This window comes from Palaemon carinicauda, chromosome 24 (assembly GCF_036898095.1).
Source record: "Palaemon carinicauda isolate YSFRI2023 chromosome 24, ASM3689809v2, whole genome shotgun sequence".
In the NCBI taxonomy this organism is placed as follows: Eukaryota; Metazoa; Arthropoda; class Malacostraca; order Decapoda; family Palaemonidae; genus Palaemon; species Palaemon carinicauda.
In genome coordinates this window covers 105925078-105950039 of record NC_090748.1, presented here as the reverse complement: position 1 = coordinate 105950039, position 24962 = coordinate 105925078, and the positions used below count along the sequence as shown (strand labels likewise).

Sequence of the window (24962 nt, the reverse complement as noted above, 5' to 3'; positions counted from 1 at the left end):
ATTAAATAAGCTGCAGCTCTGCTGCTAAACAGAAAACTCTACGTTCAAAATCCGCCAGCGATCGCTAAGCAGGTAGGGGGTGTACATCAACAGCGCCATCTGTCGTGCAGGTACTCAGTACTCAATGTAAACACAGAACTCAATTTTCTCCTCGGTCCACTGGGTCTCTATTGGGGAGGAAGGGAGGGTCCTTTAATATATAATCACCGGGTAAGTATATTCAAAAATTTATTTTATTATAAAAATAACATTTTTCAATATTAAACTTAGCCGGTGATTATATAAGCTGATTCACACCCAGGGGGGTGGGTAGAGACCAGCAATAATTGTTTACATTATTATGAGCTAAGGATTTTTTATTTCATTTTAGCAGTTATTCAAAATAACAAACATAAAATAAATAAGTACCTGGTAAGGAAGTCGACTTGAACAATTACTCTGCCTTTTTAAGTACGTCTTCCTTACGGAGCCTCGCGATCCTTTTAGGATGCTTAGCGACCCCTAGGAGCTGAAGTATCAAGGGTTGCAACCCATACAACAGGACCTCATCAAAACCTCTAATCTAGGCGCTTCTCAAGAAATGACTTTGACCACCCGCCAAATCAAGTAGGATGCGAAAGGCTTCTTAGCCTTCCGGACAACCCAAAAACAATAATAAAACATTTCAAGAGAAAGATTAAAAAGGTTATGGAATTAGGGAATTGTAGTGGTTGAGCCCTCACCCCTTACTGCACTCGTTGCTACGAATGGTCCCAGAGTGTAGCAGTTCTCGTAAAGAGACTGGACATTCTTAAGATAAAAAGACGCGAACACTGACTTGCTTTTCCAATAGGTTGCGTCGATTATACTTTGCAGAGATCTATTTTGTTTAAAGGCCACGGAAGTTGCGACAGCTCTAACTTCGTGTGTCCTTACCTTCAGCAAAGCTTGGTCTTCCTCATTCAGATGGGAATGAGCTTCTCGTATTAACAGTCTGATAAAAAAAGGATAAAGCATTCTTTGACATAGGCAAAGATGGTTTCTTAACTGAACACCAAAAAGCTTCAGACGGGCCTCGTAAAGGTTTAGTTCGTTTTAAATAGAACTTAAGAGCTCTTACAGGGCATAAGACTTTCTTTCTAGTTCATTTCCAACCATACTATAAGTTTGGAATATCGAACGATATTGGCCAAGGCCGAGAAGGCAGCTCGTTTTTGGCTAGAAAACCAAGTTGTAGAACACGTAGCCATTTCGGATGAGAATCCGATGTTCTTGCTGAAGGCATGAATCTCACTGACTCTTTTAGCTGTGGCTAAGCATACCAGGAAAAGAGTCTTTAAGGTGAGATCTTTCAGGGAGGCTGATTGTAGCGGTTCGAACCTGTCTGACATAAGGAATCTTAGTACCACGTCTAAATTCCAACTAGGTGTAACCAAACGACGCTCCTTCGTGGTCTCAAAAGACTTAAGGAGGTCCTGTAGATCTTTATTGTTGGAAAGATCTAAGCCTCTGTGACGGAAGACTGATGCCAACATGCTTCTGTGACCCTTGATAGTGGGAGCTGAAAGAGATCGTTCTTTCCTCAGATATAAGAGGAAGTCAGCTATTTGAGTTACAGAGGTACTGGTCGAGGATACGGATACTGACTTGCACCAGTTTCGGAAGATTTCCCGCTTCGATTGGTAGACTCTAAGGGTGGATGTTCTCCTTGCTCTAGCAATCGCTCTGGCTGCCTCCTTCGAAAAGCCTCTAGCTCTCGAGAGTCTTTCGATAGTCTGAAGTCAGTCAGACGAAGAGCGTGGAGGCCTTGGTGTACCTTCTTTATGTGTGGCTGACGTAGAAGGTCCACCCTTAGGGGAAGTGTTGTGGGAACGTCTACTAGTCATCGAAGTACCTCGGTGAACCATTCTCTCGCGGGCCAGAGGGAAGCAACTAGCGTCAACCTTGTCCCTTCGTGAGAGGCGAACTTCTGCAGTACCTTGTTGACAATCTTGAACGGAGGGAATGCATATAGATCTAGATGTGACCAATCTAGGAGAAAGGCATCTATATGAACTGCTGCTGGGTCCAGGATTGGTGAGCAAAATATTGGGAGCCTCTTGGTCATTGAGGTTGCGAAGAGATCTATGGTTGGCTGGCCCCAGGTGGCCCAAAGTCTCTTGCATACATCCTTGTGGAGGGTCCATTCTGTTGGAATTATTTGTCCCTTCCGACTGAGACAATCTGCCATGACATTCAAGTTGCCTTGGATGAACCTCGTTACTAGTGATATGTCTAGACCTTTTGACCAGGTGAGGAGGTCCCTTGCGATCTCGTACAACGTCAGAGAGTAGGTCCCTCCTTGCTTGGAGATGTACGCCAAAGCTGTGGTGTTGTCCAAGTTCACCTCCACCACTTTGCCTTGAAGGAGAGACCTGAAGCTTTTCCAGGCCAGACGTACTGCCAGTAGCTCCTTGCAGTTGAAATGCATTGTCCTTTGACTCGAGTTCCATATTCCCGAGCATTCCCGACCGTCTAATGTCGCACCCCAGCCTACGTCCAATGCGTCCGAGAAGAGAACGTGGTTGGGAGTCTGAACAGTCAGGGGAAGACCCTCTCTTAGGTTGATATAGTCCTTTCACCAAGTCAGACAAGACTTTCTCTTTTCGGAAACCGGGATCGAGACCGCTTCTAGCGTCTTGTCCTTTTTCCAGTGAAAAGCTAGATGGTATAGAAGAGGACGGAGGTGTAGTCTTCCTAGTGACACAAATTGATCCACGGATGACAGCGTCCCTACCAGACTCATCCACAGCCTGACTGAGCAGCGTTCCTTCTTCAGCATCTTCTGGATGGATAGCAGGGCTGGGGGCTGATCGTCTTGTTCAGCAACGTCCTCATCAGATGGTTCCTCATCCGAAACTGATGAGGAAACGGCAACGTCTGACTCGCTGAATCCGGTCGCACTGGTGGATGCGTGACGGAGCCGGACGCAATATCATGGAACTGCTGCACAGTCTGTGAACTGTCAACAACCATGGGTGCGCGAGGAAGCACAGCGTCAACCCGAAACTGTCTAGACCGTCTGGGTTGTGCAGTCAACACCCTACCGGGTTGCTGAGGTTGACGCACTGCGTCACAACAAGTTACCTCTGCTGGTTGTTGAACGTCCTGAACGTCAACAACCACCTCCGAGCGTCGCTTAACGTCAACGTGCGGCTGGCAACCCACACTGGGTCGCATCGGTGGAGGAACCACCTCAACTGGCAGACGCGAGTAGGTTACCTCAGCGTCAACAGGGCGCACAACCGACCGGTTGGAAGGTTGTTGGCCAGAAGGTTCTTTTCCGCATTTAAGTCCTCTATCAAGGATGCAAGCTTGGACTGCATGTCTTGCAGCAAAGACCACTTAGGGTCTACAGGAGCAGGTGCGGCAACAGACGGTGTGACTGCCTGATGAACCGACCGGTTGGAAGGTTGTTGGCCAGAAGGTTCTTCTCCGCATTTAAGTCCTCTATCATGGACGCAAGCTTGGACTGCATGTCTTGCAGCAAAGCCCATTTAGGGTCTACGGGAGCAGGTGTGGCAACAGACGGGGTTAGCGACTGAGGCGGAACCGTTTACCATCCCTGAAAGCCTTGTTATGCGTGACATAATAGTACAGCAAAACTTCAAAGGCTCGACAAAAGCTGAGAAGTTGACCTGTAAACAACTTGGAGCGTCTCCTGGCTAGGCGCCAGGGAGAGTCTACCAGAATTGAGAAGTCTATCTGGGCAGAGGCATGAACTCCCAAGTCGAGAACTTCTCTCGTGTCATATCAGACTCTCGCTCTATAAACCAGTTTAAAAGAAGGGAAATCAAAGGCTGTATCCCCCAAACTCCTCCTGGTGAAAAAACTAGTCGCCTAGCCAACGTAACGCTCTCTAGGAGAGCGAGAGAGCACTAGCTTAAAAACAACGGCTTCGAAGTAGCTAGGCCTAGTGTAAGTTCTGACGTTTAGGCGAACGAGGAGCAGCAGTTACAAGATCCGGACAAAGATCCTTAAAAAAAATCATCATGATTTAATTAAAGTCCATAGGAGGCTAAGCAGCTTAAGGCTCCTCTCCATCTGACAGAGTCCTCAAGGGAATATCAGTAGGAGGGAGAACAGCAACTTCCTCATCTACAGGAACCTTGTCCGATAAAAGCTGAGTCTCTCACTGGTGCATTAGTAGCAGACCAGAACGCAACGTCATGTAACTGCTTGACAGTCTGTGAACTGTCAACAACTGAACTGTCAACCACAACAGGTGTGTGAGGACGAACAGCGTCCACTCGAGACTGCTTTGACTGTCTAGACTGAGCAGTCAAAACAACTCTAGAATGCGGAGGTTGACGCACCGCGTCAAAACAAAACAACTTAGACTGTTGTTGTACTTCGCGAACGTCAACGGAAGGTTCCGTGCGTCGCTGAACGTCAACATGCGGCTGGCAGGGTACACTGGAACGCATGGGTGGCGGGACTCTCTCAGCTGGAGTGCGGCAGAAGGTCGCCTCAGCGTCCACAGGACGCACAACCGTGGTTGGTTGTAAGCTAGAGGTTGGTGCAGTGTCAACCTTCTCCGCACGAAAGTCCTGCATCAATGACGTTAACTGAGGCTGCATGGTCTGCAGCAAAGACCACTTAGGGTCTACAAGAGCAGGTGCGGCAACAGACGGTGTGACTGCCTGATGCGGTACCGCTTTGCCTCTCTTAGGAGGTGAGCAGTCGTCGGAAGACTGCAGCGAGTCTGAACTGACCCAGTGGCTACAACTGGGCCGTTGGACTTGCGCGGAAGGGACCGACTTGCGCTTAATAAGCCGCGAGACCTTGGTCCATGGTTTCTTACGAGAAACCTCTTCCGCAGACGAGGAAAAAAATGGGCTCTCTCGTCTTTGTGTGGGTGGGGCGATCTTGGGTAGATACGCCCGAAACCACGGAGGGAAACGTCTGTTCGTTGATCAAGGCCTCTCGAACCCATAAGTCGTTCGACATTACTTCTCCCCTGGGCTTGGGAGCTTGCAAGAGGTCCCGGACTAGGTGAACGACAGGCACGAACAGACGAACCCTCGGACGCAACACTGTAACACTTTGCGCATATCACTTTATCACTTCGATTTTCTGTTTTGCACTTATTTCACTGAAATCGAAACTTTTACTGATTTCTACCTGAAACACGCAATTCTACCCTTCATTAAAAGGTAGTAATTGCGAAATCAGTCGTATAATGCAGCTCATTAATACCAGCAAAAAACAGAAAACATAAATTAAGATAAAAAATACAGTGGCTGGGAAAGAGACTAAACACTAGTTCATATAAACTACGTTTTCAATCTCTCACCGCACATAGCCTGGGGACGAGAATAAAAACCTAAAAACGTTTTATCCTTCCTCCCCGTACAGAGACTAGGGACGAGAGTAACACGAGAACAACGTTACCCGCTTGAACGGAACGTTTTCTCTCCTCTCTCTCCCTCCGTCTCTATCTCTCTCTCTCTCTTTCTCTTGATTTCGCACCTAAGAGAAGAGCCCAATTATATTTCGTCAAAAAAAACATGTTATTTGACTAAAGGAAAAAAACTGAAAGGTTTTTCAAATAAAAAGTTCCTTTAAATTAGAATTTAAAACATTTAAGTTAAGAAAGAATGAACAAAACGTTAGAATCGATTTACTCTTACTGCAAAGTGAAACCGTGATACACACTCTCTCTCTATCGTAACGATAGAGCGCATGTTGAACGTCCTGAACGTCAACAACTGCGTAGCATAAAAAACTAAACGTTAGTTCATCTTTGAAAACAGTACGAAGACTATCAAAGAAATTCTTTCATAAAATATTACAATTAAAAAGTTTTAAATTCTTTAAAAGCTAATTACGATATAAAGGGCTCAACGTTGATTAACTTCGGTTCCAAGTTAGGACCGCCTACTATCAGGAAAGGTCGCATATAAACAAAACATTAAAATTTATTTTTATATGTTTATAATGAATGGAAAGTTAATCAAAGAGGCCTAATAAAGGCGGAGAGGTATAAAATATATAGATCTATAACGTGATAAGATAATGACTAAAAACCTAAACACACTTCCGTCTAAGGGAAGGGTCGGCCATTTAAAAGTGAAAGAAAGTCCATACTTTCTTTGTCACCATAATTAAATCTATCCAAAACGAGTTCAAGTTTTGAGATGAAGATAAAACACCTGCATAGCGAAAGCTCAAAACTAGAATAGTGTACTTCACCAAATAGTTGTGAAAACAAATCCAGTTAGCAACAGCGAATTAGTAGGTCTTGCCGGTAGCCCGACAGAGAGAAAATTGAGTTCTGTGTTTACATTGAGTACTGAGTACCTGCACGACAGATGGCGCTGTTGATGTACACCCCCTACCTGCTTAGCGATCGCTGGCGGATTTTGAACGTAGAGTTTTCTGTCGAGCAGCAGAGCTGCAGCTTATATAATCACCGGCTAAGTTTAATATTGAAAAATGAAATGATTATGACGAGAGCTATTTATGAATCCATATAATTATTTTTTTAATTACGAATAAGCAATAGACTTTCATGATAATTCTACAGACCTTTAATAATCATAAAGTACTTACATTCATGTAGTATCTGGGATTCAGCTCCCCAATGACAGCAGACAACAAGTCTATACGACGTTTGTGCATTTTTGATTTCCTGTTCGGAACACAATTTTGTTAATTTTCTAACATTATGACTAGATATATCTATTATTTTTATGTGAGGTGTATTTCATGCTGTTGCATTTATATTAAAGATTTTTCTTATTCACTACTGTTGGACAATAATGAACAAAAAATAATTTAATCAAGATTAATAACTACAGTTTCTGTAATTTTAATTCTTTATATAAATTTATGCATCTTAAAGCATACAGAAATATAGTTAAATTTATAACAACAACTATTCTGTTCTCTTAAAATATTCATGATCTATTTCAATTAATACTAAATACAAACGGGACACTTTCAAATACTTGAAATTTTAAAAGTAACTTGTAGTTTTCTTAGCAATAAAAATCTGAGACCTATAAAATAGGAGATGCCTTCAGTGTGAGCTGAAACGGGTGTTAAATTGTTAACAAAATGATATTTTAATTATAAAATAAATTTTTGAATATACTTACCCGGTGAATATATAATAGCTGCAACTCTGCGGCTCGACAGAAAACACACTCAAAAAACTCGCGAGCGATCGCTATGAAAGTTGCGGGTGTGCCCACCAGCGCCAACTGTCGGCCAGATACCACTCTTGCATGTAAACAAACCTTTCAATTCTTCTCGTCCCGCTGCGTCTCTATTGGGGAGGAAGGGAGGGTCTTTAATTTATATATTCACCGGGTAAGTATATTCAAAAATTTATTTTATAATTAAAATATCATTTTTAAATATTTAACTTAGCCGGTGAATATATAATAGCTGATTCACACCCAAGGCGGTGGGTAGAGACCAGAGTTAATAAAGTTTACAGCGTATAAGCTAAGAGTTTTTCATTTTGACAGTTATCAATATAACAAAACCAAAATATATAGGTACCTGGTAAGGAAGTTGACTTAGACGATTACTCTGCCTTGTAAGTCTGTCTTCCTCACGGAGCCCAGCGATCCTCTTAGGATGCTGAAAGACTCCCAGGAGCTGAAGTATCAAGGGCTGCAACCCATACAACAGGACCTCATCAAACCCCTAATCTGGGCGCTCTCAAGAAATGACTTTGACCACCCGCCAAATCAACCAGGATGCGAAAGGCTTCTTAGCCTTCCGAACAACCCATAAAAACAATATTAAAAACATTTCAAGAGACAGATTAAAAGGATATTGGAATTAGGGAAGTGTAGTGGTAGAACCCTCACCCACTACTGCACTCGCTGCTACGAATGGACCCAGTGTGTAGCAGTCCTCGTAAAGAGTCTGGACATCTTTCAAGTAAAATGACGCGAACACTGACTTGCTTCTCCAAAAGGTCGCGTCCATGATACTTTGCAGAGATCTATTTTGCTTGAAGGCCACGGAGGTTGCTATAGCTCTAATCTCGTGCGTCTTAACCTTAAGCAAAGATCGGTCTTCCTCACTCAAGTGGGAATGGGCTTCTCGTATTAAAAATCTGATAAAATATGACAAAGCATTCTTTGACATAGGTAAGGATGGTTTCTTAACCGAACACCATAACGCTTCAGATTTACCTCGTAAAGGCTTAGTACGAGCTAAATAGAACTTAAGAGCTCTAACGGGATATAATACTCTCTCTAGTTCGTTGCCTACGATCTCTGATAAGCTAGGAATATCAAAAGATTTAGGCCAAGGACGAGAAGGCAGTTCATTCTTGGCCAGGAAACCAAGTTGAAGAGAACAAGTGGCTTTTTCTGTCGAAAAACCGATGTTCTTGCTGAAGGCATGAAGCTCACTGACTCTTTTAGCCGAGGCCAAGCACACCAGGAAAAGTGTCTTAAGAGTGAGATCCTTCAGGGAGGCTGAATGTAAAGGCTCAAACCTGTCTGACATGAGGAAACTTAGGACCACGTCTAAGTTCCATCCAGGAGTAGCCAAACGACGTTCCTTAGAGGTCTCAAAAGACTTAAGGAGATCTTGTAGATCTTTATTGTTGGAAAGATCTAAGCCTCTATGCCGGAAGACCGAAGCCAACATGCTCCTGTAGCCCTTGATCGTGGGAGCTGAAAGGGAGCGAACCCTTCTCAGGTATAAGAGAAAATCAGCAATTTGGGCTACAGAGGTACTGGACGAGGATACAGATACTGATTTGCACCAGTCTCGGAAGATTTCCCACTTCGATTGGTAAACTCTAATGGTAGAAGCTCTCCTCGCTCTTGCAATCGCACTGGCTGCCTCCTTCGAAAAGCCTCTAGCTCTAGAGAGTCTTTCGATAGTCTGAAGGCAGTCAGACGAAGAGCGTGGAGGCCTTGGTGTACCTTCTTTACGTGGGGCTGACGTAACATGTCTACTCTTAGAGGAAGACTTCTTGGAAAGTCTACCAGCCATCGAAGTACCTCGGTGAACCATTCTCTCGCGGGCCAGAGGGGAGCAACTAACGTCAACCTTGTCCCTTCGTGAGAGGCGAATTTCTGCAGTACCTTGTTGACAATCTTGAATGGTGGGAATGCATATAGGTCTAGGTGAGACCAATCTAGGAGAAAGGCGTCTATATGTATTGCTGCTGGGTCTGGGACTGGAGAGCAATAGATTGGAAGCCTCTTGGTCATCGAGGTTGCAAAGAGGTCTATGGTGGGTTGACCCCAAGTCGCCCAAAGCCTCTTGCACACGTCCTTGTGGAGGGTCCATTCTGTAGGAATTACCTGACCCCTCCGACTGAGGCAATCTGCTAAAACGTTCAAGTCGCCCTGTATAAACCTCGTTACCAGGGAGATGCCTCGATCTCTTGACCAAATAAGCAGGTCCCTTGCGATCTCGTACAGTGTCAGGGAGTGGGTGCCTCCTTGCTTGGAAATGTAAGCCAAGGCTGTGGTATTGTCCGAGTTGATCTCCACCACTTTGTTTCGAAGGAGACTCTCGAAGCTCATCAAGGCCAGGTGGACTGCCAAAAGCTCCTTGCCGTTGATGTGCATGCTCCTCTGACTTGAGGTCCACAGACCTGAGCATTCCCGACCGTCCAGTGTCGCACCCCAACCCAAATCCGATGCGTCTGAGAATAGAACGTGGTTTGGTTTCTGAACTGCTAGGGGAAGTCCCTCTCTTAGACTGATATTGTCTTTCCACCAATTCAGGCATGCCTTTACTGTTTCGGAAATCGGGATTGAGACCGCCTCTAGCGTCTTGTCCTTTTTCCAGTGAAAAGCTAGATGGAACTGGAGAGGTCGGAGGTGTAGCCTTCCTAGCGAGACAAACTGCTCCAGGGATGATAGAGTTCCTACTAGACTCATCCAATTCCTGACTGAGCAACGTTCTCTCTTCAACATTCTTTGGATTACGAGCAGGGCTTGATCTATTCGGGGGGCAGACGGAAAAGCCCGAAAAACCGGACTGCGAATCTCCATCCCTAAATACAGTATAGTTTGGGATGGAATCAGCTGTGACTTTTCCATGTTGACCAAAAGTCCCAATTCCTTGGTCAGATCCAATGTCCAATTGAGATCCTTCAGACAGCGATGACTGGACGAGGCTCTGAGAAGCCAGTCGTCCAAGTACAGGGAGGCTTGGATTCCCGATAAATGGAGGAATTTTGCCACATTCCTCATAAGCCTCGTAAACACGAGAGGAGCAGGAATTAGGCCAAAGCACAGGGCCCGAAACTGGTACACCACATTGTCGAAAACAAACCTCAGAAAAGGTTGGGAATCTGAGTGAATGGGGATGTGGAAGTATGCGTCTCTTAGGTCGAGAGAGACCATCCAGTCTCCCTTTCTGACCGCTGCTAAGATTGATTTCGTGGTCTCCATGGTGAACTTTGTCTTCGTGACAAAGACGTTCAGAGCACTGACGTCTAGCACCGGTCTCCAACCTCCTGTCTTCTTCGGTACTAGGAAGAGACGGTTGTAAAACCCCGGTGATTGAAGGTGCGAGACTTTGACCACCGCTCCCTTCTCTAGCAAAAGAGACACTTCTAGTTTCAGGGCTTGTCTCTTTGCTTCCTCTCGGTAATTGGGAGAGAGATCGATGGGGGAAGTCGCTAGAGGAGGTTTGTGTACAAATGGAATTTTGTACCCCTCTCTGAGCAACCTCACAGACTGTTGGTCTGCGCCTCTCTTCTCCCAGGCTCGCCAGAAGTTCTTGAGTCTGGCACCTACTGCTGTCTGAAGCTGCGGGCAGTCAGACTCTGCCACGTGAGGACTTGGCTCCTTTCCTCTTTCCTCTCTTTCCTTCGGCACGAGTACTTCCCCTGCTGGGAGCTCTGCCACGAAAGGGCGGAATAAACCTGGACGCTGGAGTGTCTATCCTTGGTCTAGCAGAAAAGGAAGTCGAAGGAGTCCCTTTGCGAGCAGAGGACGCTACCAAGTCATGGGTGTCCTTCTGCACGAGTGACAAAGCTATGTCCTTAACCAAAAGTTCAGGGAACAAAAACTTCGATAAGGGGGCAAAGAGTAGCTCAGATCGTTGACAGGGAGTAACTCCTGCCGACAGAAAAGAGCAAAGAGACACTCGCTTCTTAAGGACTCCTGAAGTAAACGAGGAGGAGAGCTCATTGGATCCATCGCGGATGGCTTTATCCATGCAGGACATAATGAGTAAGGAGACATCTCTATCAGCCGATGAGATTTTCCTACTCAAGGCTCCCAAACACCAGTCAAGGAAGTTGAAAACTTCAAAAGCTCTAAAAATGCCTTTAAGTAGATGGTCAAGGTCCGAGGATGACCAACTAATCTTCGAGCGTCTCATGGCTAGGCGGCGGGGAGAGTCTACAAGGCTTGAGAAGTCGCCCTGGGCAGAGGCAGGGACTCCCAAGCCGAGAACTTCTCCCGTGGCATACCAGACGCTCGATCTAGACGAGAGTTTAGATGGGGGGAAGGCAAAGGCAGTCTTCCCTAAACTCCTCTTGGTTTCCAACCAATCGCCTAAAAGCCGTAAAGCTCTCTTGGACGAGCGAGAGAGTACAAGTTTTGTAAAGGCTGGCATGTCAGCAGGTACGCCTAAAACAAACTCAGACGGCGGCGAACGAGGAGCCACAGAGACAAAGTGTTTGGGAAACAACTCTTTAAAAATGAGCATGACTTTCTTAAAGTCCATAGATGGCGGAACTGCTCTTGGTTCATCCATATCTGAAGGATGATCCTCAGGCTGAGGGTCAGCAACGTCCTCATCCGAAAGTTCCTCATCTGACAACTGATGAGAAACAAGCAAAGGGGTTGGCAATGCTTGACACGCAGCGTCCACCCGCACAGGTGCATAAGTGGCGGACCAGGACGTAGCGTCCTGTAACTGCTTGACAGTCTGGGAACTGTCAACAACAACAGGTGCGTGAGGACGCACAGCGTCCACCCGAGACTGCTTAGACCGCCTAGTCTGAGCAGTCAAAACAACTCTAGGTTGCGGAAGTTGACGCTCAGCGTCAAAACAAGTCAACTCCGATGGTTGGCGAACGTCCTGAACGTCACCAGGCGCATCAGCAAGTTGCCTAACGTCCAAATGCGGCTGAAAATCCACACGAGATCGCATCGAGTGTGGTTCTACCCCAACTGCTTGACGTGACTTGGCTACACCAGCGTCAACAGGACGCACAAAAGAACGTTTGGGTGGCTGAAGGCCAGGATCTCGATGAGATAAACGGCTAGGCTCAACGGAAACCTTATCGGCATTGTAGTCTTCCATAAGGGACGCAAGCTTAGACTGCATGTCCTGCAGTATAACCTATTTTGGGTCCACGGGAATGGGTGCGGTAACCGACGGGGTTAGCGTCTGAGACGGCACAACTTTGCCTTGCTTAGGCGGCGAGCAGTCATCCGATGACTGCAACGGGTCCGAACTGTCCCAATGACTACATCCAGGACATTGGACCTGTCCGTAAGGGACCGACTTCCGTTTAAGAGGCCTAGAAACCTTGCTCCACGGTTTCTTGCGTGAAAAGCCTTCGGAAGACGAGGAAAAAATGGGCTCTCTCGTCTTATGGTAGGGGCGATCTTGGTGAGATACGCCTGATACCATAGAGGGAACGTCTGTTCGCTGATCAAGGCCTCTCGAACCCATAAGTCGTACGACATTACTTCTCCCCTGGGCTTGGGAGCTTGCAAGAGGTCCCGGACTAGGTGAACGACAGGCACGAACAGACGAACCCTCGGTCGCAACACTCTTCACAACACTTTGCGCACTAATCACTTTCCCACTTTCCGCCGTGGCACTATGACACTTAAGTTCCTTCACGTCAGCCATGAGTTGATTACGATCAGTTGCTAACGCTTCAACTCTTTCCCCCAAGGCATGAATAGCACGTAACATGTCTTGCATAGACGGTTCCTGAGTGCTAGAAGGGGGGTTAGGAACAACCACTACAGGGGAAGGATTAGGTTCAGGGGCATGTGGAGAGGAAAAATCTACAGACCTAGATGAACTCCTCCTTACCCTATCTCTCTCTAGTCTACGTGCATATTTATCGTATTCGAGCCAATCGAATTCCGAAAGGCCCACGCATTCCTCACACCGATCTCCCAATTGACAGGTTTTACCCCGACAATTGGAACAAACAGTATGTGGGTCGAGAGAAGCCTTTGGAAGACGCCTATTACAGTCCCTAGCATTACACTTTCGAAATCTAGGTACTTGAGAAGGGTCAGCCATTTTGAATTAGTCAAAGAAAATTCCAAAAACAATCCAAGTCATCAACAAATAATCTGATTCAATAAAGAGTTCAAGAGTTTATGTTGAGGAAAAACACCTGCACTGCGAAAGCTCAAACCAAAATAAAGTACTTCACCAAATATGATGAGAAAACTCCAGGTTCTACAGCGAGTATGAATACGTCTTGTCGTCAACGTCGACAGAGAAGAATTGAAGGGTTTGTTTACATGCAAGAGTGGTATCTGGCCGACAGTTGGCGCTGGTGGGCACACCCGCAACCTTCATAGCGATCGTTCGCGAGTTTTTTGAATGTGTTTTCTGTTGAGCCGCAGAGTTGCAGCTATTATATATTCACCGGCTAAGTTAAATATTTATAAATAGTTACTTAACGACAGGTGTTGAGAGGGGGAAGATCCGCCCACTAGTCTGTCACAGCCAAGCCACTTTTGACCTTGCACTCATGTCTTAGAAGAATGATTGAGGTCGCAAGTATAATGTTAAAGGACTTACGTTTGTATAGCTCAGAAAAATACATGTCTTTTGAATTTATCATTCATTCTTAAATGTACAGCAAACATACCTATTGCCCTTTAAAATAGGAGTGTCTCTTATAACCAAACTGGAAGTTCTATTTCTTCTCAGGACATGACATGACATAGGAGCGAGGAATGTGATTCCAATGACCTCCTCATAGCTTCACAGAGGAATGTAGAAGCTGTTAGGGCCTTGGCCAGTACCAAGTCCCGAAACACATATCACTGTACCATGGAGATAACGTTGGCAGTGTTACACCAGGTGCATGTAGAGATATGCACTGGGAACACTCACTGACACGGGCACTACACTACACAGGGGTCGCCATTCAGGGACAACGGCATTAGGCGTGACCGTTAGAATGAAATGGTGTTCGTTATCAAAACACACAAGTAAGGGCAACATAGTTCGAAAAGGGTAACTCCATCTCAAGGAAAGAATAATACCACGGAGTGAGTCGAGTTATGCTCTGAGCAGAGTTAATCATCTTCCTAATTAGAGAACATTGAATGACACTTTGCAGGGAAGGGGGGGGACTACATACAATCTGCACTTCATAAAAGGCACACGATACACAAGGATTCACAAATAAACTTTTACCACATGTCTTTCGTTTTAGTGTGCTTCAACTTTCATAACAAAGAAAAGTAAGAAAACGATTCAATAGAGAAAGAGCGCAGTAACAGTGCAAGTAAGTTCGCGCTGGTTGAGGCCGAAGTGAAAAGTGGATAGTTTTTAGCATATGGGTAGGTGGGGTTCCCCCTCGCATCGTTAACCAATTACCTTGTCAACAAATCAATGGCCATTCCATCTCACACTGAAGTCATCTCCTATTTTGTAAGACGAAAGGTTTGTTTGCTTGTATGGACAACTAATTTCATATTATCTTAAGAACAAAAAAAAAATATACAAATTAGAGCACTGTACTTAAATTTACCCCCAAAAAATGAAGAGATACAGTATGTCTACTTCTGAGTACAGTATTCTAAGAGAGAGGAGGTTCAGGTATAATTCTCAATTGGAAGTGTTTAGCCCATACATTAATTTCAAAATATGTCTGCCTTCGGAAATGTCAAAGTACTGAACAATAGTGAGGAAAATGTTTGTCTATCAAGTGTAAGGATTAAAAAAAAATTGTTGTCTTACATTCAAATAACTAAAGAAAGATTTGGTTGAGTAATTAATCTATTCAACATCTAAAAGAGCTTGAAAAAAATGTTACCTTTCCTCTGATGGCTCAAAAAAGGCTAGAGCTTTGTATAGAAGGCTCATCTCCTGGGTAATATTTACATGATCTCCAGCATGGTCCTCCATATTATAATACTGACGAGCAGACGAGAGCCAACGTAGTCCCGACAAAAACACTTGTCGAGCTTCATCAAAATTCTTAACGGGTTTAGCAACAACCTCCGATTCCAGATCACACACATCTAATTGCAAGAATTCCAGCTGTGTTGAACAATGTTATCTAATTAGTTTGTTTTCTTGGAAGAGATTTTATTAATAGAATTAGTGACTGAAAAGAGTGTATAGGCACCAATCATAATAAAATACAATTCTTTAATATAAAACATGTAAATTTACTGGGAATAAATTTCTTTTAAGAATATAATTTAGTAACCCAAAAAACTGTACAGAGCAAAATTTAGATTTCAGTGGGTACAGTACATTACTGCAAAAATTTTACAATTACAATATAAAATAAAAAGCCATAAAGTCTGAATAAGACATTCAGATTTTGAGAACATAAAATAACACATCCTGTTTTCAACCGTTAAGATTCTAATGACAAAACTATGCCATCTGTGAAAAATTACAAATTTTAAAAGTACTTTGTATTTTTCCTAAGTATACAAACCTGAGGCCTTTAAAATAAGGATATATCTTCAAGGATACTAAAATGGCCATTAAATTGTTAAAAAAGTGGCTGGTAAACAAAGACTAATGTAAACGATATCCCTATTGGCTTACCGTACTGTGCTGAAGATCGGTCTTGTTAGGACCATTCACTCGCCACGGTGGCTGTCAAAGCAGCCTCAAATCACTACCCAGCCCTAAAGGTATGGGCTGATGATTGAGCTCCGTGTCGTTAAGAGACAGATAAGTGAACTATCTTATTTTAACCTACTGTACAGTGGTGGAGATCACTAGGACTATTCATCTGCAACTGATGATACAGAGGTGATTATAACAACAGGTGAGTTCCGTACAGTACAGACCACGCACAAGGGTAAGGAACAATTTTTTAAATAGTGATAGTATCCAGAAAGGTGAGTGCATACACTCCTTCCATTCTCTGACTTACAGTGCTGATGTTTTGTCCGAGTACAACTGTCTACCTGCCACCAGTACGACTGTGTTAAATGTAACACAGGCTCGTGCTTGCTTCGATTGATCCTGAAGGTGCCAGTTAGTGATGAGTACTGTCACACTCTTCTGAAGAAAGAAGGCAATTGTTACAATTCCAAAGGAACTTTTACTGAAAGGCCTCCCCACGTAACTATTTTCTTTGTCGTCTTCCTCTCATGGAAGAATTGTTCACAGAAGGTAAAGGAAAAGAGAAAAGATTGGTAGAGGAATAATAAAGAGAGGGAATTCTCCTTCCTCTTGCCAACTATTCCTCTTTCATAGAGGAGTCAGGGCCTGGGCGGCCAATATTGACGGTGCTTTTTCTCATGAGGAAGCTATAAGGGTTCCCTCTGAGGTAGAATCAACAAGAACTTCCTTGGCCTCATTATACTGTAAACCAATACACTGGGGATTTTATCACAAGGGGAGTACTCATTGGGAACATTCACTGGCACTGCAACACAGGGATCACTATCAGAAACACTATCGCTGCCAGGTGACCCGTCAAAGAATAATTTTCATTATCGGGTACGTAGGTAGGGAGAAATGCTGCCTGAAACGGGTATTGTAACTCCCTCCCAAGTAAGAGAAACAATCACAAAACAAGACAAGTTATGTTTTGAGCTTATCGTCTCTCTAGGAAGAGCAAGAACAGCACTCCAAAGGGAAGGAGGGCGGGTTACAGTCACCCCTTCACACAAGGGGATTTCAAAGGTTGTACCCTCATAGAAGCAAAATTAACTTCATTATATGTTTACCCTTCGGTATGCTCCCATTTCCAAGCGAGAGCGCTAAAATAAAAAATATAATTTTCACAAAAGAATGTGAGAAAAGATCCAACAGTCAAGAGAGGAGCGCAATGGTGCATCTCCCTCATGCCACCTATCATTAACCAAATATGACAATTTGTCCTAAATTGTATTTTTCCTAGCTATACAAACCCGTAATCATTTAATATAGGAATTCGCTTCAGCTCAGCTGAAACAGCCGGAGAGAAAGAAAAGCAGGCAGTTGTGCTGATTGGTTGGCTGGCGGATGGTCTCACGGATCCAGAAGGATATCGTGTTCCTCGACACCTCCCTCTTGGTTCTGCCGGTGCTAACGAAGTCGTCGATATTCAGGTCTGAGATGCCGAGTTTGCTTAAGATAGCACAGGAGACACCTGATGGGACAGAGAAGCCTCTCACCTGAACCGCCACATCCGGTAAGGAAGGAATAGTGAAGGCCTCAAACCTGGGATCGTGGATCGCTGGGTTCTGAGTCTTGGCCACAAACTCTGGCACAAAACTCAAGGAGATTTCCTTCCAACCCTCTGCGTGAGTGGCATTACAGGAGAGGCCGTGTAACTCCCCGACTTTCTTCGCCGATACTAAGGCTAGCAGAAAAACAGTCCTAAAGGTCAAGTGCCTGTTTAAGGCACGGCTCAAGGGTTCATACGGAACACGAGTAAGCGACCCGAGAATTAAGGTGACATCCCACTGGAGAACTCTAAGTTCCTTCAGGGGTGCGACTGTTTGAAGCTCTTAATGAACATAGAAATCCCCGGGGCGTTGGAAAAGAATAAATGAGTGTCGCTATCTAGAAATCCCAAACGGACAAATATAATACTCAACTTGGGAGCAGGGATCTCTAAAACGTCAGACATCTTCAAAAACACAAAACAACACAGATCAAAATAAAACATGTCTGACCAACGCAGGTGCTGATGAGGAATGAAGCTGGGGGTTGGGGAGATGTAGGGGTGGAGAGGGATATTCGTAGTAGGAGGCAACAGATGGGTGTAGGATGGCACCTCGTTGTTCCGGGAGATGTTGATGAAGGAGAGGTCTAATTGGTGAGGGACCTATGGTTGTGGTTCAATTATGACCCAGTTTTCTATACCGATACTCAAAGAGTGACCAAGCTAGATTTATTCCTGGCATTCCATGCATCTCTTTTTCTCTGGTATATTCAGCAATAACTATGCCTTAGAAATGGTGCTAGAGGAGTACTTCACTGGGCGACACAGGTTCCTCGCCCAGAAATAGATTTTTCCTTCATCAAAATCCCTTTTTAGGGACGTCTAACAAACATTATTCTTATGTTTAAAAGAATCTTTCATATTTACTTAAAACATTAAACAATATATATATACAATAATTATAACATTCCAGGAAAATACCTGATGAGTATTCTAAGAATCACCGAAGCTTCCATAATAATACTCAAGTTCAATATGATAATAATTACATCCTTCAAGAAAATAAAAATACTAAAAAAAAATTGAAGCTTTCAATGTATATGTCATTCACCAATTGAAAAAAGAAGAGGGCATAATCTTTGCCAACAAAACTTCCAGAAGGCTAAAACCACTGACAGATCTTTGCGCAGACAGTATCTATAACGTTTACAACCCTTCCAGAAGGCTAAAATCAATGTCAGATCTTTGCTCAGATTCTATAATGTCTAATATTCTTCCAGAAGGCTAAAATCACTGCCAGATGTATGTGCAGAGAGTATCTATAATGTTTACAACCCTTCCAGAAGGCTAAAATCAATGTCAGATCTTTGCTCAGATTTTATAAAGTCTAATATGCTTCCAGAAGGCTAAAATCACTGCCAGATGTATGTGCAGACAGTATCTATAACATTTACAACTCTTCCAGAAGGCTAAAATCAATGTCAGATCTTTGCTCAGATTCTATAATGTCTAATATGCTTCCAGAAGGCTAAAATCACTGCCAGATGTATGTGCAGACAGTATCTATAACGTTTACAACCCTTCCAGAAGGCTAAAATCAATGTCAGATCTTTGCTCAGATTCTATAATGTCTAATATGCTTCCAGAAGGCTAAAATCACTGCCAGATGTATGTGAAGACAGTATCTATAACGTTTACAACCCTTCCAGAAAGCTAAAATCAATGTCAGATCTTTGCTCAGATTCTATAATGTCTAATATGCTTCCAGAAGGCTAAAATCACTGCCAGATGTATGTGCAGACAGTATCTATAACATTTACAACTCTTTCAGAAGGCTAAAATCAATGTCAGATCTTTGCTCAGACTCTATAATGTCTAATACGCTTCCAGAAGGCTAAAATCACTGACAGATGTATGTGCAGAGAGTATCTATAACGTTTACAACCCTTCCAGAAGGCTAAAATCAATGTCAGATCTTTGCTCAGACTCTATAATGTCTAATACGCTTCCAGAAGGCTAAAATCACTGACAGATGTATGTGCAGAGAGTATCTATAACGTTTACAACCCTTCCAGAAGGCTAAAATCAATGTCAGATCTTTGCTAAGATTCTATAATGTCTAATATGCTTCCAGAAGGCTAAAATCACTGCCAGATGTATGTGCAGACAGTATCTATAACATTTACAACTCTTCCAGAAGGCTAAAATCAATGTCAGATATTTGCTCAGACAGAATCTATAATGTTTAATATGCTTCCAGAAGGCTAAAATCACTGCCAGATCTTTGTGCAGAAGGCATCTATAACGTTTACAACACTTTCAGAAGGCTAAAATCAATGTCAGATTTTTGCTCAGACAGACCCTATAATGTTTAATACACTTCAAGAAGGCTAAAATTACCCATCTTTGCTCAGAAAGCATCTTCAACAAAATCAAGATAGATTACTTGTCCTTTACCTCCTTATCTAAAGTATCCTCTTCCAGTTCCTCTGGTTCTCGAACGTTGGTCGATGATTCATCATCAGGAATTGCTCTATCGACCGAAAACTGGAGGAGGACTAGACAATAACGTCCCCAGCACCGCTGAACATCAGCATTACTTTTGTCAAACTTTTCGTGCCTGGAGATTGGAGAAAATGTGTGCATTTTAAAAGAACAAAATTTTCATTTAGCTTGCATATGAAGACTATATTTTCAGGATTAAAATTTTCATATTATACATGATAAAATGCTACTAATATTTACATGGTAGTTGCTTCCTCACAGTCTTCATCTTGTACATCTCTTCTGACTTCAAATTCATATTGTGAAAGTACCTTCAGAGCCGACGATAACAAATGCCTGGCAATCCTGCAATTTTTTTTTTATATAATATTTTAAGATGAACAGAATACAGTACCTAACAGTTTTTGACAATAAAGTACTTAAATACCTTAACCTAGGGCTAAAGATCTGTTAAGTAAACTGAATACTCATGATACTGTACTTATGTTTACTTTTAATGTTTATTTGTTGAAACACATTTTTTTGTAGAAAAATAAAAAACTCACTGGTTGGTTACAGTAAGGCCTGAGGTTAAAACAGTTTTGACGTATGTTTCACAGATACAACACAGCTTTTTTTTTCTTACCGTTTTTGAATCATTTACTATTCATATCCACCAAGTATTTTTTAAATCCTAGTTATATTTTCATGTCATAAAAGCATGCTTCCCTACATTATGACTTTACTACTGCAACAGCATAGGTTAGAGACTTTGGTATTTACGTACAGTAAAGCATTTAGATGTATTGTACTACGACTTGCATCAAAACTTAAGTTATAAAATGTAGGAATGTATATCCGTTGTAACAAAAGGACCTAATGTATTAGCGTAATGGAAAGGTGTTTGCCCTCATACCTTCCAATATAACAAAACTTACAAGTCCTACTTAATCAAGAAAATGCTAGTCTCATTCCAACCTATTTACACATAACAACACTTACAAGTCCTACTTAATCAAGAAAATGGTAGTCTGAAGCCAACCTATTTACACAAAACTAAAGCAATTTTTCATTAATGATCTGAGATTATACAGAAGGTCCTCAAATTACAAACTTGATAATTGGTTACAAAACGGATTTTGAGCGAAGCAAAAAAACTATTTTTGGGTGAGATAGCCATGTCGTCCTGATGGAAGTTCCTTTAGGGTAGCTTCCTAGGGTATATTTGACTACGGTGATATTCCCAGAGAATTTTACCTTAAGGTATCCAGAATTCTAACTCCTGGAGCGAATATCCCTAAATAAATCTTAATGGGATATCGCGTAATATCAGAGGACGTATTCTTGACACGCCACATAGCTATCTTCACCCCGAACAGCATTATCGCTTCGAGGGGTCAAAGTGGCAAGAAAACGAAAAACGAGAATGAAAGGAGAGCCGTTAATAAGGTACCTCTCCTATCTCGCTTCGAGTGTGTACATGACTTGTAAGTCAAATTGTTTGTAAGTAGAATTTTGTAAATTTTTGGCCTAGGGTAGGCCTAACTTGAATCCCATGTCTATGATTTCCAGCTACAATAAAAAAACAGTTGGATTTCACATGAATTATATTGTTTTATTGCAACAGTTCTTCATCTTATCTTTGATATTTTCAGCTGGATTTGTATTTGTATCTCCGAATGTTTGTTAATCAATTATTTATAAGTTGAGGACTTTCTATATTTAGCTTTTTTCAATCTGCACAATTTTACAAAATGGCAAAAAAGAAATTACAGAAAAAATACTAATAACACATGCAAAGGAGGCTGAACAAATTATGTGCAAAAGGTAGTCTGGAATCTCACTAAGCACAGGTAAGCTAAATTGTTCCCCTGGAGTGCAAAATCATAATTTACTGAAAAGGTCATAATATTATACTGTAAAGAATTTTGCTTGGAAAGAGGGAATTCCTTTGAATTCCTAAAACACATCAGTTTTGGCCCACACTTACAACATTCTCCATTATCTACTTTTCAGCAAACAACTACAGTATATTACTGTGACCCATTTAAAACGCACACATCTAAAAACTTATCATTATGAAATTAATAACTTCATGTATAACCAAGATTATGTAACTTTTAACAGAATGCTCTAGTCTGTAACATCTAGCTATAAGTTTTGTTAAACATTTTGTCAAATTTCAGTCAAAAAAGCTTCTTTTTTACACGTAAAGGTGTCTCCTCTCTGAAAGTTTAATGTAAGATTCAGAGAATTTTACGCTCATTTCTATATCCTATATTATGCATACCTAATCAAATATACTAGCAAGCTGAGTCATATACTGCATACTTTATTGCATACTCTATAAGCAAGCCACAAAAATAACACACAATTCCTCTAGGCTATACAAAAGATTATCAGCAACCAATAGAATCAAAGTTACTTTGTGATGGATCAACTAACTTGGTTTTATCTTACCTAAACTTTTCCCTCCTCAGATAAAACTGGGAAAGATTAGCAGCATTAACTGCCCAGTCAATTAGATCACAGTCTTTGCAAGATAACTGACGTTTTAGAGTTGAGTGGCAATATCCTGCTGACTTCTCATCCATTCCCATATGCCCATACACCTGCAAATAATATGAATAAATATGAGTCATGAAAAGCCCGAACAGTCAACTGCCTTAAGACTCATTATCATTACTATATATGAATCATATGACTGTATTCCAACTCTGAAAAACATATACAGTAGTTTTTAGTAGAGCAACAAAATAGTTCAGTGATTAGTATCCATATTCTTTCCTTTTAACAGAAAGGAATACATTTTAAAAGTAAAACAAAATAGCATTTTCCTTAAGATGTAGTATTTTTTACTCATAACTCACTCGGAAAAATATCTAAACCTATTTTCCAATTGCAAAATGACCTATAGTTCAATATCACTCTGAACACTTATATTTCAAGATTGGCAAAGGTATATCAAAGTGTAATAACTCATAACATTACAAAATTCACTTAACCCATACCTTTCCCAATGTAGTGACAAATACAGTTACAGTATCTACATCAATCCTCAGAGATTTAGATAATAAGGAACATAATGGATGCTTACTTAAAAGGAATCCCAAGTTGTCTGGCATTTAGTGAGCACTGCCCTATTACTAGGCTATATGAAATCTATAACTGGTGAATGAATTGAAGGCCTTTGAAATCAACCCACTTCATCTTCTAAACCAGAAAACTTTCACAATAAATAAGTACAGGAAACATAAGATTGCACTAAATCTTATTGAATATTAGAGGCATACATCCTATATAATTTCTAATTATATGGCAATAACTTTTCTCACCGATTGTGATAATCACTCATTCAATAAAAGAAACATAATGACACCTCATGCTAATTGGTGATATATCTGCTTCTTAAAATAAGGCAGGTTCATTGATTCAGGAAACAAGTAAAACATCTCTAGCCTAAACTCAGAATCATGAAATTAGCATACCATTAACTTACCTGTGCAAGATAATATAAAGTATGAGTGTGAAGTTTTTCCAATGCATTCATTCCATTTTCTTCCCAGCCTTCATCTACTTGAGAAATTGAAGAAAATAAACTCCCTATTGTTCGTGGGGGACTAGAATTTCGCTGCTGATACTCCGTATATAGTAAACAGGCACGCTCTAAGTGTTGCTTTGCTCTTGGAAATTGAGTACGGTTTGACCAAAGAATTCCAAGCTGGTTATGACAACTAATAGCCAAAGCGACAGTGAGAGGACTCACGGCTATGGGACTAACAGAAGGCACTCCACTACTGGATGAAAGAAGGCTTTCAGCATCGCCCATCAGCGCTGCAGAAACCAAGTCTGCTTCGTTAACATTGGCTGATGAAGCTCCTGAAATCCCTTCGATTGCATCACCAACTATTGTCAGTACTTTATTCAAGTGCTCTTCACCTGTAGACAGCTCTTCTGTCTCAACAGCTATAACCCCTAGATGATACACAACTGCAGCTAATCTTGCTCTCGTTATGCCGACGACATCCGTTCCTTCTTCGCCAGAGCCATCATCATCTTCGTCATCATCTTCATCGAGCTGCTTGCTTAGACGGGCCTTTAATTCTTCTAGGATGTCTCTTGCAGCATATTTCGACTTATAGGGTTCTGAGAAAGGATCATTTTGGCTTTCTTCTTGGTAAAGTCTTAAGGCCTTTTGGTACTGGTCTTCTAAAGTTGCCATCTGGCAGAATATAAAACACACTTCACACAGCGGCAATCTGAAATAAATTACTGTACAGTAAAAAGATGTTGCCTTTGTGTTTTTCTAAATTTAAATGTAACCAACATAATTTACAAGTTGGAACAGTAAATTTCCTCCAGGAATAATCTGCCTCAATGTGTTACAAATTATTTTTAATAACTCTTTCCTTCACTTTCCTCTTAAGTACTCTAATTTTAAAAAGGTTGGCAAAAGATTTTGCATAAAATTCAAATTGATATAATATGGAATCAATAAAATAAAGTAATGAAACACCTCACACCAAAAATTTCAAAAAATGAATACTGTATTAGTTCAAATCTATTTGCCAAGTTCATAAACATTTCACTTGGTTATTAATTTTCTTTCTGCAAAAGAAAACCTACATGTAGAAAAGCTTTATCTTTCAGGGAACTACTGTATGCTGTATGTATACAATACACATCAAAGTTCAATAAAAATTTAATGAATTTTTTCCTGTAAGTGAACACACTGCAGTAACATATTTCCAATACCCACACTCTGCTACAGTACTTTCTGTTATTAATGCTTGACAACAAACAAATGCTATCTTAATAAAGAACAAGGAAACAAATAAAGTTAAACATTAATAAATTCATGACAAACCTCAATTACAATACGTAACCAAGTAACCATGATTAGCTTGATAATAAGCTACATCTTTGGCATTTCATCACCCATCATGAACTTGTTTGATTATCAGTAAGGATTCAAGAAATGCAGAAAGAGAATATCCTTTTAGCCTTCAAATGAGCAGGTACTATGCTCCTTAGTAACTAGATCCTTGAAATGGCAGTATGATTAGGTTGCTGCAATGCATCAAAGTAAATAAAAAACAAAGAAGCCGATCATTCTGATGCCCTCCGAACACCTCCTGAGAAAAGAAGAAGGACTTAAACCTGGTATCGTGGGCAGCTGGGG

The 24962-nt window shown here is 41.8% G+C and overlaps 1 protein-coding gene across 4 annotated transcripts in view; it reads right to left on the bottom strand.

The window, feature by feature from the left end:
* Window positions 1-24962, bottom strand: part of LOC137618249 (KIF-binding protein-like) — an 81046-nt gene that overhangs the window by 10889 nt on the left and 45195 nt on the right. For all 4 annotated transcript variants that reach the window (XM_068348402.1, XM_068348399.1, XM_068348401.1 and 1 more), the window contains 6 exons: window positions 23280-24039; window positions 22241-22392; window positions 20042-20146; window positions 19754-19916; window positions 14990-15216; window positions 6574-6652 (listed from right to left, as the gene is read on the bottom strand). In XM_068348402.1, the coding sequence (XP_068204503.1) occupies window positions 6574-6652; window positions 14990-15216; window positions 19754-19916; window positions 20042-20146; window positions 22241-22392; window positions 23280-24002 (1449 nt within the window). In that variant the 5' untranslated portion in view covers window positions 24003-24039. The remainder of the gene's footprint in view (window positions 1-6573; window positions 6653-14989; window positions 15217-19753; window positions 19917-20041; window positions 20147-22240; window positions 22393-23279; window positions 24040-24962) is intronic.